Source organism: Mesocricetus auratus, unplaced genomic scaffold, assembly GCF_017639785.1.
Source record: "Mesocricetus auratus isolate SY011 unplaced genomic scaffold, BCM_Maur_2.0 Super-Scaffold_100007, whole genome shotgun sequence".
NCBI classification, from domain to species: domain Eukaryota; kingdom Metazoa; phylum Chordata; class Mammalia; order Rodentia; family Cricetidae; genus Mesocricetus; species Mesocricetus auratus.
This window is the reverse complement of record NW_024429191.1, coordinates 98121712-98136409: the sequence shown is the minus strand read 5'-3', so window position 1 is coordinate 98136409 and position 14698 is coordinate 98121712. Positions and strand designations below refer to the sequence as shown.

At 46.9% G+C, this 14698-nt stretch overlaps 1 protein-coding gene and 1 long non-coding RNA gene across 3 annotated transcripts in view; one reads left to right on the top strand and one right to left on the bottom strand.

Moving 5' to 3' along the window:
• Rab40b (RAB40B, member RAS oncogene family) overlaps nucleotides 1-11455 on the top strand; it is a 31460-nt gene extending 20005 nt beyond the window's left edge. For both annotated transcript variants that reach the window (XM_040750225.1, XM_040750226.1), the window contains 5 exons: nucleotides 4633-4693; nucleotides 7848-7908; nucleotides 8767-8844; nucleotides 9492-9714; nucleotides 10258-11455. In XM_040750225.1, coding sequence (XP_040606159.1) covers nucleotides 4633-4693; nucleotides 7848-7908; nucleotides 8767-8844; nucleotides 9492-9714; nucleotides 10258-10529 — 695 coding nt within the window. In that variant the 3' untranslated portion in view covers nucleotides 10530-11455. The remainder of the gene's footprint in view (nucleotides 1-4632; nucleotides 4694-7847; nucleotides 7909-8766; nucleotides 8845-9491; nucleotides 9715-10257) is intronic.
• A 2474-nt stretch (nucleotides 11456-13929) lies between these two features.
• LOC121141598 lies at nucleotides 13930-14698 on the bottom strand. The gene is made up of 2 exons (XR_005878578.1): nucleotides 14594-14698; nucleotides 13930-14313 (listed from the first exon to the last, which is right to left on the bottom strand). It is a non-coding gene; the product is annotated as an uncharacterized LOC121141598 (long non-coding RNA).

The window sequence follows — 14698 nt, the reverse complement described above, 5'->3', positions numbered from 1 at the left end:
AGGAGGTCAAAGTCAGCTAAGGTAAATACCAAGTTCAAGGCTAGCCTGAGCTACATCAGATCTCATCTCAAAAATGCCAAAAAAAAAGACAAAATAATGGCTACTGGGGGAAGCAAAAAAATTAATGTGGAATGGGACATGGGTAGAGTAGGCTGGCCTGCTATGTTTCTACTTGGTCTCAGAATGACTCTAGACTTGAATCCAGAGACCCACGACTTAGATGAAAACAAAAGCCAAATCTAGTTCTTTTTTTTTTTTTACAAAGCTTGTAAGGTGTGGGGGCAGTGGGATGGCTCAGTGGGTAAAGACGATTGCCACCAAGCTTGATGACTCCAGTTCATTTTCGGGACCCACGCTGTGAGTCCTTTTTTTCTGACCTCCACCCAGGCTGTGGCACACCTGTGTGACCAGAAGAGAGTGCAAGCACTTTCATTCATTTCATTTTTCTTTTTTCTTTCTTTCTTTCTCTTTTCCTTTCTTTCCTTCCTTCTTCCTTCCTTTCTTCCCTTTCTCTTTCCCTTCCTCCCCCTCTCTCTTTCTTTCTCTTTTTCTTTCTTTCAAAAGAGTATCAGGTAGACCACACTAGCATCAAATTTGCTATATAGGCGAGGACAATCTTGAATTCCCGATCCTCCTGCTTCTACCTCCCCAGTGTTGGGATTATAGGCATGATTCACCACATCAGGCTTGGGAAATAGTTTCTTCTTCTAAAAAAATTCTTTTGTATGTATGTGCCTTGTGCCTGCAGAGGCTAACAGAGGATGTAGGATCCCCAGGAACTACAGCAACAGGTGGTTGTGAACTGTCAAACAGGTGCTAAGACTAAGATCCCTGAAAAAACAGCAAGTGTTTTAACTACTGAGCCATCTCTCCAGCCCCAGATGGTTCTTTTTTAAGTATTTGTTTTTATGTGCGTTGGTGTTTTGCCTGAATGCATATCTGTGTGCCCATGTATACAGTGTCCATGGAGGCCAGAAGAGAACACTGGGCTCCCTGGACCTGATGTTACAGATGGTTGTGAGCTGCGGACTGGGTGCTGGGAATTGAACCTGGGTTCTCTAGCAGGGCAGCTGGTGCTCTTAATCCCTTAGCCATCCCTCCAGCCCCACTAAATGTTTTCATTAAAAAGCAGAAAAAAATTATTACTGGTGGGATGAAGGAGGATTTTGTTTTTGTTTTTTTGTTTTGGTTTGGTTTGGTTTGGTTTTTACGAGACAGGGTTTCTCTGTATTGTTTTGGAGGCTATCGGTCCAGCCCGGCCTCAAACTCACAGAGATCCACCTGCCTCTACCTCCCAAGTGCTGGGATTAAAGGCGTGCACCACCACCGCCCGGCCAGGAAGATTTTGTTTTTGTTTTTAAAAAATAGTTTTGGAGGCTGGGCATGATAGCACATTCCTGTCATCCCAATCCCTGAGAGGTGGGAAGCAAGAGGAAGGTCTTCTTTAGCTACATAGTTTGAGGCCAGCCTAGACTCCATGAGACCTATCTCACAAACCAAAACAAAACAATAGTCTTGGGGGAATCTGGGATGCATCCTTTTAGTAGGGCATTTACCTAGCATTTGTGAGGCCCCAGGGTTCCATCCCCAGCAAAACACATACTAGACATAAGAACATGAATTCAGCAGGGTGGTGGTATCTGACGCCTTTAATCCCAACACTCCAGAGGCAGAGGCAGATGAATCGCTTTGAGTTTGAGTCTAGCCTGGTGTACAGAGCGAGTTCCAGGACAGCCAAGGCTAAACAGAGAAAAACTGTCTTGAAAAACCAAAACAACAACAACAACAAATCTGAATTATCCCTGGGACCCATAAGGTGGAAGGAGAGATTGTCTTCTAAACTTCATACACGAGCACAAGTGCTGTGGCATGCATTCTTTGTTTGTTTGTTTGTTTATTTGAGACACGGTTTCTCCATATTGTTTTGGAGGCTGTCCTGGAACTCGCTCCGTAGACCAGGCTGGCCTCAAACACACAGAGATCCGCCTTGTGGCATGCATTCTTACCCATGTGCCTGTGAATATCATAAAAATTAAAACACGCACTCGGGAGGCAGAAGCAGGCAGATCTCTGTGAGTTCGAGGCCAGCCTGGTAAAACGGTTCTGCCAGTAACGTGCTTGCCATGATAGCATGACCTGAGTTCAGATCCTACCCCTGGCCCCTAGCACCCACATTAAATTCAGAGGCATGTCTGTAACCCTGGCACCAGGGTTTGACCCTTGGGACTTATACAGGTAGAAAGAGAATCAACTCCTGGAAGTTGTACTCTGATCTCCACATATACTACAACACTTACACCTGTCTCTGTCTGTCTGTCTGTCTGTCTGTCTGTCTGTCTGCCTGTCTGTCTGTCTGCCTGTCTGTCATCTCTCTCTCTCTGCAATACACACATACTACAACACATACACCTGTATGTCTGCCTGTCTGTCCTCTCTCTCTCTCTCTCTCTCTCTCTCTCTCTCTCTCTCTCTCTCTCTCTCTCTCTCTCTCTCTCTCTCTCACACACACACACACACACACACACACACACACAAACAACAACAACAATAATAAAAAAGTAATATTTTCGAGACAGGGTCTCCCTGCCTGCCTCTAACTTGCTATGTAAACCAGGCTGGCCTGGCCTGAAACTCACAGAGATCTATCTGCCTCTGCCTCCTGAGTGCTGAAATTAAAGACGTGTACCGCCATGCCTGGCCAAATTAAACACATTAAAACAAATTAAACTGAAGAAACAGTTCAGTGGTTAAGAGCACTTTGTTGCTTTTACGAAGGACCTAGGTTTGGTTCCTAGCATGCACGCAGGCACGCATGCATGAACGTGCGTGCACGAACACGCACATAATTAAAAATAAAATAAGGTGGAGAGACTGACCTGAGGTTAACCTCTGACCTTTATACATACTAGGCTCACATGTATTCACACCCTCATGCACAAACATGGACATACACACACACACACACACACACACACACACACACGAACCTGAAAAGAAAGGAAAGTTATAGAAAACTGCCTATAGTGTATAGTCTATAGGTCACCGGGCTTGAGGCTGTTTCCCAAGCCTACCTTCCTGTGCACACACAAACTCAGTAAAGTTAGTATCTTCCTGTTTGCTCCCAGACTACATTTCCTTCACATTCCTAGTGTAATACCTGGGGGACACACTGTAAGCGTTTCGGGATGGGTTGGGACAGGATGGAACAGGAGTGGGTCAGGTATTCTGGCACTAGGGAGTCACAGAATACTGAGTGTTACACAGCTCAGGTGGAAAGGTATCCTGGAGCTGGGGAGCCAAGGATCACCACAGGTTGCAGTAAGCTTGGCAGCTTACAGCCTTGCCTCAGAGAAAGGCTTCTCCAGTGTATCAGCTCTGCTCCGGCAGGACAGGGTCTTCCAGCTGGGGATGTTCGCCTAGTTTAGCAGTTTTGCTAGGCGGGAGGTTTCTCGGGCGAAGATGCTACAGTTCAGCTCTGCTCTGGAGAGCGGAGAGTGGGAAGCTGGGAGCAGAGTGTAACAACTCCGCTCTGCCAAGGAAGGTTTCCCGGGCAAGTGTTACAGCGCTACTCGATCTGCTCTGCCCAGGGTCACCTCTGTTCTGTCGCTGCCGCAAAAGAAGATCTTCACCCAAAGCTCATCCAAAGGGGTTTATTGGAAGGCAGCTGGACCAGCCAAGCTGAACATACACAGGGTTAAATAGGGATTTTGGGGTTGGGGAAGTTTTTCCAGAGTAGGGATTGGTCCGATTTCAGTGCTGAGCTCAGATTGGCTAGAGCTCTGCTCCGGGATTGGTTACTTTTTTACACAGGATTAGGGTCAGATTTGGCTCTGGTTTCAGGGCCAAAGTGTGTTTCTTTCTCTGGTCCTTTTTAGCCTTTTGGCTCCAATTTTAGGGCCAGGGTACATTTCTTTCACTGACTCTGATTCCAGGGACAAAGTGTGTTCCTTTGGCACTGGTTTTAGGGTCAGGGTACATTTCTTTGGTTGTGGTTGCAGGGCCAAAGGGTGTTTCTTTGGCTCTGCTCAGGGTGTGTTTCTTTGACCGGTCCCTTTTCCCTACACACACTCCTACTGCCAGGCCTACTATTTTAACTCTGTTCCCTTGGAAACAGCTGAGATTAGCTTTCATGTGTTGTGTTGGGTGGCTGGAGCAAAGGGCAGAGGTAAGAAAGGACAGATAAGTGTTACTGAACCCAGCTGGTCATGGCTCTACAGCAAGTCCATCAGCTACCAGGCCATACATAGCTCTGTGAAGACTCAGAGTGGTTCTTGACAGTGGAAGGTCCAAATCAGTATTAAGGGGCCACCCAGCCCCCCTGGACCAGTGCCCAGCCCCAAGGCAGTAGTAGGGGATGACCAAGGCCCAACATATACAATTGGGAAACACCCAGGCATTGAGCTGATGGGAGCCAACATAGATGCCAGAATGTGCTTGAATCTAAGTGGCTCTCCACTCAGTCTGGGGTCAAGGGAATCTTCAGAGAGCTCACACCCGCCTGTCAGCTTGAAGCTGTATGACAAGAAACCTTTTTCTCTCTCAATGCAAGAGTTTCACATGCTTCATAGTTCTGTTATGGGTGGTGATTGGGGAGATACACCCAGCCCTAATAAGTCCTCAACCCTTTTGCAGGAATCGATCACAAGACGACCACCATCCTGCTAGATGGCCGAAGAGTGAAACTGCAGCTTTGGTAAGTCAGGGGCTATGCTAGTCAGGGCATTCTGGCCCTGGAACCATGCCCTTTCGTCCTCGCTTGAGCTGGTGGCGTTCCTCAAAAGCTGTTGACCCAGTTGTCTTGAGTCCATTGACACCCATTACCCCATTATCTAAGGGGATGTGCACCTAGGGCCGAGCTGTGTCCAAGAAAGAGCCCTTGTTGGTAGAAGACACCTCATTGTCACCTACTTCCTGTTTCACTCCACCTGGTGCTGTCAGAGATGGAAGTAGAGTGACCAGGACAGCCCAGTTCTCCCAACCCCAGTTCTGCATGTACACAATAGAGCTCAGGGTATACTGGTTCCAAGGGCAGGGGCCTTGTTAACCACCTGGGCTACAGCTCCCTCTACGGTCTTCCCCTAGAGGTACCACACTAGTCTTGAGTTCTGCTAAACAGCCCCTGTCCTCCTCATTCTCCAGGACCTAAGCTTGGGGATTTGGGGCTCATTCTCCCTCCCGAGTCCCCCGTGACCTGTGGGGAGATACATCTAAGGTTGCACCTCTAGCCCCACTGGCTCTGCCTAAAGATGCTGAGTCTATAGCTGTGTGCATGGCCTAACTTCACAATGGAATTGGTCTCCCCCGAGTCTCCAGCTCCTGCTGACTTTTTTCAAGGAGCCAAGCCCATTTTACTGCACTCCTCCAGAGGCCTTAGGGACTCTCACCATGCTCAAAATCATCCGCAGCTGTCGGAGAGTTGGCCCAATGATTAAGAGCACTGGCTACACTTACAGAGGACCTGGGTTTGATTTCCAAAGCCAACATGGTGGTTCACAACCATCCATAACTTAAGTTTCAGAGGATCTGACATTTTCTTCTGGCTTCCATGGGCACCGCACACGTGTGGCACACAGACACAATTGCAGGCAAAGCAGCCAAACACATAAAATACAAATAAATAAAATCTCGAACAAAAACAAACAAACAAAAAACCCAAGCCCAGTCCCTGTACAACCCAAGGCCTCTCTCGGGTGGTGTCAGCTGCTGTGTCTACACTGAGCCCTCTGCACAGTCACACTTCCACTCCAGTTTCCTGATGCCCAAGGCCGGGCCCCCTGCCAGCCTCCAGCATATATCTCCTCCCATGCCTGAAGAGTGGGCTGTGGTTATGTTACAGGGCTCTCACCATGGGCCTATCACACAAGGCCAGCAGATACATCTCAACCATACTGTCTTCTTGCCACAGACTTTCTGGTGGCTTCTGTGCAGGTTCTGTTGAGACTAGTCCTTAAATCTTCAATTACTTCACTTCAGAACAGTGAGATAGTCCTTCTCGTGTCTTTGACAAAAGCCCATGCCTCCAGCTCATGCCCTTCCTGAGCCGCAGCACTCCTCTCTGGTGTTGGGATAGTCACCAGCTACAGATGATGTACAGCAAAAAACACGCCTGTTCCATGGGCACTGTGATAACACAGCTGTGTACGTGGCTGGAAACTCTTCATTCCCAAGAGTAATGCACAGAATGTGCAGATTTGTGTCCATATTGGTTTTTTTTTTTTTGGTTTTACAAAACAGGGTTTCTCTGTATTATTTTGGAGTCTGTCGGTCCAGCCTAGCCTCGAACTCACAGAGATCCGCCTGCCTCTGCCTCCCGAGTGCTGGGATTAAAGGTGTGTGCCACCACCACCCGGCTCCACATGGTTTTAAAACAGACTGAAGAACCAGTGCACCCTCTTTGGAGGGCTACCACAGTGAGTGCACAATATGGGGACCCACCTTGGGAACATCTCTCCTTTTCCCCTGGTAGTTTCTCAGCATGCTGACCTAGCCTGGTGGGTGTCATCATCTGCAAAGCAGAAGTCCCATCAGTTCCTTATGTTACCAACTTAGGGACGTATCTGGAGGATCTGCTTATGAAGCAACTGGACGTCAAAGAAGGATCTTGCCTAATCATCGAAAAAATATTTATTCTGTGCTAGGGATGCAACCCAGTGCCTTGCTTGCATGAGGGAGATATACTGCCACCAAGTTATATCCCCAACCTTAAAGTGACTTTTAAAATTATATTAGGTTTACTTAAAGGTCTGAGAAGAATGTTAAAGTCCACTGTTAGGTTTCTAGTCTGACTTTCATTTTTGTTTTGCTAAGATAGGGTCTCACAATGTAACCCTGGGTGGTGGAAACTTGCTATTTAGACTCTGTTGGTCTTGAACTCAGAGAGATACCTGTCAGTCTCCAGAGTACAGGGATTAAAGGCATGTGGTCTCATGCCTGGTTCTAGTTTGACTTTTAAAGTACTTATTAGGGACTGGAGAGATGTCAGTATTAAGAGCACTTGCTGGTCTTCCAGAGGATCTGTGTTTAGTCCCTAGCAATACATGTGGCTCAAGGTTACCAAGTGACTCCAGCTCCAGAGAATTTGGCACCCTCTTCTGGGCCTCTGCAGTATTCACCCAGTGCACAAAATCTCACACAGACACATAGGTACACAGCTTGAAGCACATGCCCATCATCTTGGAACTGGCAGCAGGAAGCAAGAGGATAAATTTAAGTTTGAGTCAAGGTTTGGTTAATAAAGAAACCCTGTCTTAGAACAACCAGTCAGGTGTGATGGTGTACACTTTTGATCTTAGTGCTCAGGAGGCTACTCTTCTTTGAAAAACAAATTAGGGGCCTTCAAGATTGCTCAGTGGGTAATGGTGCTTGCCACCAAGTCTGATAACCTGAGTTTGATGCTCAGTACTTACATGGTGGAAGGGTAGGCTCCCACAAATTGTCCTCTAACTTTCATACATGTATCATGGCTTGCGCTTGTGCACAGACACAGACACAATCTCTCAAATACACATGCACACGAGCACACACACAAACACACACACACACACTCACAGAGAGAGAGACAGACAGAGAGAGAAAGAGAGAGAGAGACAGAGAGAGAGAGAGAGAGACAGAGACAGAGACAGAGAGAGAGAGAGAGAGAAACAACAATGAAAAAGAGAGTGAGCCCAAAGGGTATGTTGCTGCCAAGATTGTTTCAGAAAATTCAGGATGGCTTTGTCTTGGATTGGCAGGGAATGGCCACCATACAAAGACTGTAAAAGGTATTTGATGTGACTCCAAAGTTTGAGAACGTGATTATCAAGAAGAAACACCAGTCTCCTCTTAACAGTCTCCAACATCTTTTCCAGGGACACCTCGGGGCAGGGGAGATTTTGTACCATATTCCGCTCGTATTCCAGAGGTGCACAGGTAAACAGCATTCCCAGCCTGGAGATCAAATTGATTTTGAAAAATAGCATTTACAAATCCTTGCTTAGCCATCTCCTTTATGGCTAAATTGGAAGATAAGCATTTAAGGTCATATGTAAACTGATGCAGGTCATGTGCTGTAATCTGGTGGCTTATGTTTTTTCCAGCGTCACATATGCCATGTGTGAGCATGCATTCTCATGAGTGCTTGAATATGTGTGTACATACATGTACATATCTGTATTTGAGCTTCTTATCTATGTGTAAGCATGCCCATGCATCCACTATGTGTTAGGGAGGGACTTGCTCTGTTAGGTGGCAACGTTCCCACATCCTATGCTCCAGACAAATTTATGGATATGAGTTCCAGCCTCCAGCTCAATCATCTGCCAGTGAGTGAGTGCATGGAACATCATTGGAAGTAATAATATTACTCTTATAAGGGAAAGATAAATCAAAATTATACGCTTTTGTTGAAGTATGTAAGATGATTAGTTAGGGACCAGGCATAGTGGCATATAACTTTAATTCTAGCACTTGGGAGACAGAGGCGGGTGGATCTCAGTGAGTTCCAGGCCAGCCTCATCTATACAATGAGATATTGTCTTGACTTTTTTTTTTTTTTTGGTTTTACGAGACAGGGTTTCTCTGTATTGTTTTGGAGGCTGTCGGTCCAGCCTGGCCTCGAACTCACAGAGATCTGTCTGCCTCTGCCTCCCGAGTGCTGGGATTAAAGGCGTGTGCCACCACCGCCCGGCTTTGTCTTGATTTTTTAAAATAGTTTGTCTCTGCAAGTCTCTGGATCAAGCTTGTCTCTTGTTTTCCTCTGTGTGCTGACCTTTGTGACGTCTCTCCTAGGGTGTGATCCTGGTCTACGACATTGCTAACCGCTGGTCCTTTGATGGTATCAATCGATGGATTAAGGAGATTGATGAGGTATAATACATGACATTGGCCAGGGATTGCTCCATGTGGCAGTTGGCCAGAGGTTCAACAACAGGGAGAATGCCTCGCATCACAGCTGGACCCAGCAGTGTAACCAAAGGACCTCGAGGCTCAGGACCCTGGGTCCTGCTGTGCCTCTGCTCAGGCTTGCATGCTCTGTTTGCCCCACTCCCAGCTGGTAGGATGGGTGGGTGGGCAGGCAGGGTAGGTAGTGATGGGGCTGCTGCTTGTCCAACTGCTGGTTAAAGACCTACAAGCTTGCTGGGGAGGATCTTGTGGCTTTTCTAATAAAGGGCCATTTTCTCCAAGTTAAGGAGGACAGAAAACTGGTAGGGCCCATATTCTTCCAAAAGCTCCAGGGCAAGACTCTTCCTGCCTGTCCCAGCTTCTGGTGGCTGCAGCTATCCTTGGCAGTCACTCTGTTGTCATTGTCACATGGCATTTCCCTGTGCTCCCCCCCCCCCGCCCTCTCCTCCCCTTATGCAGCGCCCCTCCCCCTGCAATTCAATGAGACTGCATCTTATGCATATACAAAAGACCACATTTACAAATAAGGTACCATTCTGAAGCTCTGGGGGGACATGAATTTGCAGGGGTACGCCACTCAACCCATTTTCCTTGCCTTTCCCATGCTCTAGCATGCCCCTGGGGTTCCTAAGATCTTGGTGGGAAACCGACTGCACCTGGCATTCAAGCGGCAGGTGCCCACTGAGCAGGCCCAGGCCTACGCTGAGCGCCTGGGTGTGACCTTCTTTGAGGTTAGCCCTCTGTGCAACTTCAACATTACAGAATCCTTCACCGAGCTGGCCAGGATCGTGCTGCTGCGGCATGGGATGGACCGTCTCTGGAGGCCGAGCAAGGGTATGCTAGGAGGGCCGGTTCAAGTCTCCTGTAGTCCCATCAGATAGGAAGTGCTTCTATAGCCCCCTGCGCAGTTGTTTGCCTCCTAGGACTTGTTTCAAGGTTTCTGTGGCCATACTCAAAAATCAAATTCATTTAGGGCCTGTGAGATGGCTGAGTGGGTGAAGGTTCTTGTTGCCAACCTAACAGCCTGAGTTTGATCCCTGGAACCTTCATGGTGGGTTTTGCCCTCCATGTGTAGGTTGTGTTATGCACAAACACGTGCATACACACAATAAATAAATAAATGCTCATTTTTTAAGTAAATGTATTTGAAGGAAATAATAACTGTGGCTTTGGAAGCTCGTAAGAAGACTCTTTTTATGGTCTGTACATGGGCAGAGGTGGAGGCAGAACAGGGTTTGCTACATTCACCAGTGAGACAGCCTCCGGGCTGAGGTTCCCAGTTCCTGGAGGGAGGCAATAAGATATAGGGTTTCCCCTTGTAAACATCCCTAATCATGGAGAACATAGAAGTAAGTGGTTCTCTTTTCTTTTTCCAAGTACTGAGTTTGCAAGACCTCTGCTGCCGTGCTGTGGTGTCCTGCACACCTGTGCACCTGGTAGACAAGCTCCCTCTCCCTGTTACCTTAAGAAGCCACCTTAAGTCGTTCTCTATGGCCAATGGCCTGAACACCAGGATGATGCACGGTCGCTCCTACTCCCTAACTGCCAGCTCCAGTCACAAGAGAAGCAGCTTCTGCAAAGCCAGGAACGGTCGCTCACCCCAGAGCCCACCAAGAAACTGTACCAGGAATAGCTGCAAAATTTCTTAGAGACTGGAATTAGTGGCACAGGCCTGTCATACCAGCTACTTATGAGGCTGAGGCAGAAGGATCACAAGCTCAAGGCCCACCCAAGCTACAGAATGAGTTCAAGACCAGCCTGGGCAACTAGTGAGACCCTGCCTCAAAATTAAAAAGTAAAAAGAGGGCTGGCTCTCTGGGAGAGTCTGGAGGACAGAGATCATTCTAGACTCAAGAAACATACTGTCCATCTCTTACGGTAACGATGCTGCTTCATTTGGAATGCCTATGCCACTGATGTGGTATGAATGCCCAGTGTGCTGTGACTGACACTTCTGTGTGGATGTGCATGAAGCTCTTGTTCTAGATGTGTGTGTGCAAAGGGAAAAATTAGTATTCTGCTCTACTCTTGATAATATGAAATTATGGATGTTACTTTTATCATGATTGCTGTGCAACTTTTTCTGTAACTGCTTTTATATGGCTGATAAAATGTGTGTAGTGAATACATATTCAAGGAAAATTCAGAAACAATAACCAGATAGGCTAGCATCACTGATGTTACAAGAGGGGCCTTTTGTAAACCTCCTTTTAATGTCAGAGGTCCAATTTATAAAAAAAATGCTGCAGTTTCACATAGAGATTGTGTATAACAGATCTGTCCCATTTGGGTAGGACATGGATTTGATAAAGTTTTTGCTATGTCATTTACTACATTTTGGGATTAATAAGTAATCTATATTCATATTTTTCTGTAAACCTACATTTTTTTGTACAACGTGTCCTACAAGTTATGAAGCTATGGGAAGAAAATGCCAAAGATATCTCCAATTATGTTGAACATAACCAGCACCGATTCAACAGATTAGCAAGGAGAGAGGTATTTCAGTCAAGAATGAAGTAAAAACAGTATTATTTAAGGAAGTATTTATCAATAAACTGGATATTTGTTCTTCTCTTGAGAATCATGATATCTTTCTAGACCTAGGTAAATAATAGCCCTTTTCTCCACTTGTCTCCTTGCTTTGTGTAGCCATCAGGGGATAGTTTGGTTTATGGTGCTTCCTTTGTAGCCTTTGGGAAAGATTTCTTTCCCAGATGAGAAATGCAGAGAAAGAAAGTAGTGCTGGGTGTGGTGGGAGTTTGAAGCAATATTGCTGTGACAGTTAGATCAACCTGGAACTGCATAGTGAGTTCCAAGGTTGGAGAGTAAGATCTTGTCTCAACAAAATAACGTGAAAGCACTAAAAGACAACACTCTGCGTCTCCTGGCAAAGGTTTATTGTCCCTTATTGGGAGCACAGAGCTGTGCCCAGGCATTTCTCTAGAGATGAAACCCTTGTTGCTCCCTTTGCCAAGAAACCTACTGGCTTTACAAAGTCTCGATTATAGGGCTCTTTCCTGGTCATACAGCTTAGGAAGTGGGACATAATGAGGGGTTAAATAACAGGAAAAGTAAAATAAGATAAAGCTCAGTGTTCTACGTTTCTTGTTAGTGATTTACAGATTTAACAATTTACAGGACTCTAGATACATAATAACAATGTCCTTAGAGACAATGGAGCCAGTGCCTGGGCCACTGAAGGCCTGAAGATGGGGGTAGGGGGTAGGGATCCAGCTGTGTAGAGATGAGGTGAACAGAAGATATCTATAGGGAAGCTAGTGAGTGTGTACAGCCAGGGAAACCTGGAAGAACAACGCCTGCTTGACAGTGGCCAACCTGTGAGGACATCCTGCCAACGCCTTCATAGCCTTCCTTTTTGGTATGCCACTGAGGGAGAGAGCATCTCGGACGTGAACAGCCACAACCTTTTCAGGTTTGTAACTATGGAGATGAAAGTACAGGTCAGTTAAATAAAGTTCCTTAAGTGTCTTTCCCTCCCCTCTTCGGTGCTGTTGGGATGGATGGCGAGCTGTGTGGGATAGATTCCTGGCTAAGCCAGGCTGTAAGAACTGAGGCAATATGCTGGCCTGCCCCTGTCACCTGGCAGAATGTACTCAGGCAGGACCCTGGTCAGCCCAGTGTGCAAAGGACCCCTTTAAAAGAAAGACCTCCATCCATACACTTAGGTTCTCTTCCCAGTTCTCTTTTTCCTGCTGTTCCCCTGGGGCAGACAAGACTTTTCTTGTCTCCCTCTTCTGTCCTCTCTCTGTCTCTGTGTCTCTTTACCTCTTTTCTCTTTCCTCCTTCCTCCCCTCTTTCCCTTTCTAAATAAAACTCCTCACTAAGCTCTGTCTGCCTGCTTTGTCCCTCTGCCTTGGTCATCCTCCCCTGCCATGGAATCCACCAAGGTACCCCTCAAAACTTTATCGTAACACAGGCCACACGGGCTCTTCTGCCTCAGCTTCCTGAATAAGTCCAAAGCATAAACTGCCATGTCCAGACCTGTTTCCTGTGACCTGGAGCCTTTTGGAAGCCCAGTATTTATGGAACGTACAGGCTGCCCAGAGGTCTTGGCCTTCCATAGGAAGTCAGTGGTACTGGGAAGAGGAGGCAGGAGGAGCTCTCCCCCAGGACCTCTGAGAGGGAACATAGTCCTTCTCACTCTTTGATTTTTGGACCTCTGCCTTCCACGACTGTTGTAGAATAGATACCCCCATATTTGATACCAAGTCTGTGACAGTTTGTTAGGGCAACCTGATAAAATAGAACCAGTAAGTGCTACAGCAAATCAAATTACATTTCTTCAGAATGAACGTTATCAAACAGAACACATTAAATAAAAGTATTCATGCTGTGGTGGTGAATACACAGAAAGTATAACTGAAATACATGTTGCACCCCAGTGAATCTTTTGTCATTTTCCCCTGTGGCACACTCACCTAGCTTTCCCTTCAAACACTGACATTCAAAACATATCACACACGATTATGTCTTCAGTTACCCTGTGAAAATGACTGCCATGCAGAAAATTTCCTACCCAGAAAGCTTTTTTTTTAAACCTGATATTATTTAGGCCGGGCGTTGGTGGTGCACGCCTTTAATCCCAGCACTTGGGAGGCAGAGGCAGGCGGATCTCTGTGAGTTCAAGGCCAGCCTGGTCTACAAGAGCTAGTTCCAGGACAGCCTCCAAAGCCGAAAAACCAAAAAAAAAAAAAAAAAAACCCTGATATTATTTAGGCAATTGGGCTAGAGAGATTGTTCAGTAGTTAAGAGTACCTGCTACTCTGGAGGGCCTGAATTTGGTTCCCAGTATCAGTTTCTGGGAACTGAGTAGCTGTAACTCCAGTTCTAGGGGACCTAATGTCCTATAGCCTCTGAGGGTACCCTCACCCATATGGCATACATACACACACACACACACACACACACACACACACACACACACAGAGAAAATAAATCTTCAAAATTTAAGTAGACAAAATGCATGCATTATGGGTGCCACGATGTATGTTTCGGCAAACATCTGAAAATATCAGACTTACATGGCTGGGGAAAAAAAAAAGCTTTATCAAATTAAACGTGGTTTCATAAGCAAAATCAAAGCTGCTTGGAGTGAGGTAACTGGAATCAGGCTGCAAGGTGGCAAAGTGGGCTCACAAGCTCTCCCTGTGAGATGAACTTCCTTCCCAGGTTATCGGGTGGGGCAGAGAGGGGGACGAGAATATCTTGGGTCGTTTGAAGAACTGTCACAAAAATTGCTCAAGACAGGGTAGTTTATAAATAATAGAAGCACGATTTTCACACTTCTGAAGCTCTGGAAGCCAGAACTTCAAGGACTCCCACAATGATGGCTCTTTGCTTCCAAGATGCTGGGGGTTGTGTCCTGTGAGACTCTTGGAGCTAGGGAGGTGTCTCTTGGGGAATTTGTGTCTGTGGGGAGACGTGTCAGACGGTTGGGGGCGCTCAGAAAGACATAGGGGAATAGTCTGTCTGTGTCTGTTTCTTGGGGAGGGTGTGTCCGTTGGAAAACGCAGGTGCCATTAAAAGGAACGGGTGTTCCCTGGGAACGTGGCCAGGGTTCCGGGACGGGAGCGGTCTTTCCTCTAGCAAGTCCTCGTCGCGTCAGCCCTGCCCTGATGTGTGAGTACCTTAACAGCACCTCCCTCCCTCTGCAGCTCCTCCCACGGAACCGTCCAGCCCCGCCCCTTACGGATGTGCTTGGCATCTCCAGGCCGCCACCAACTTCCAGAGGTGGGAAGTCTTGGGCGCACGCGCACCCACGGGTCCGCGCACACTGACGACGCACGCGCTGACG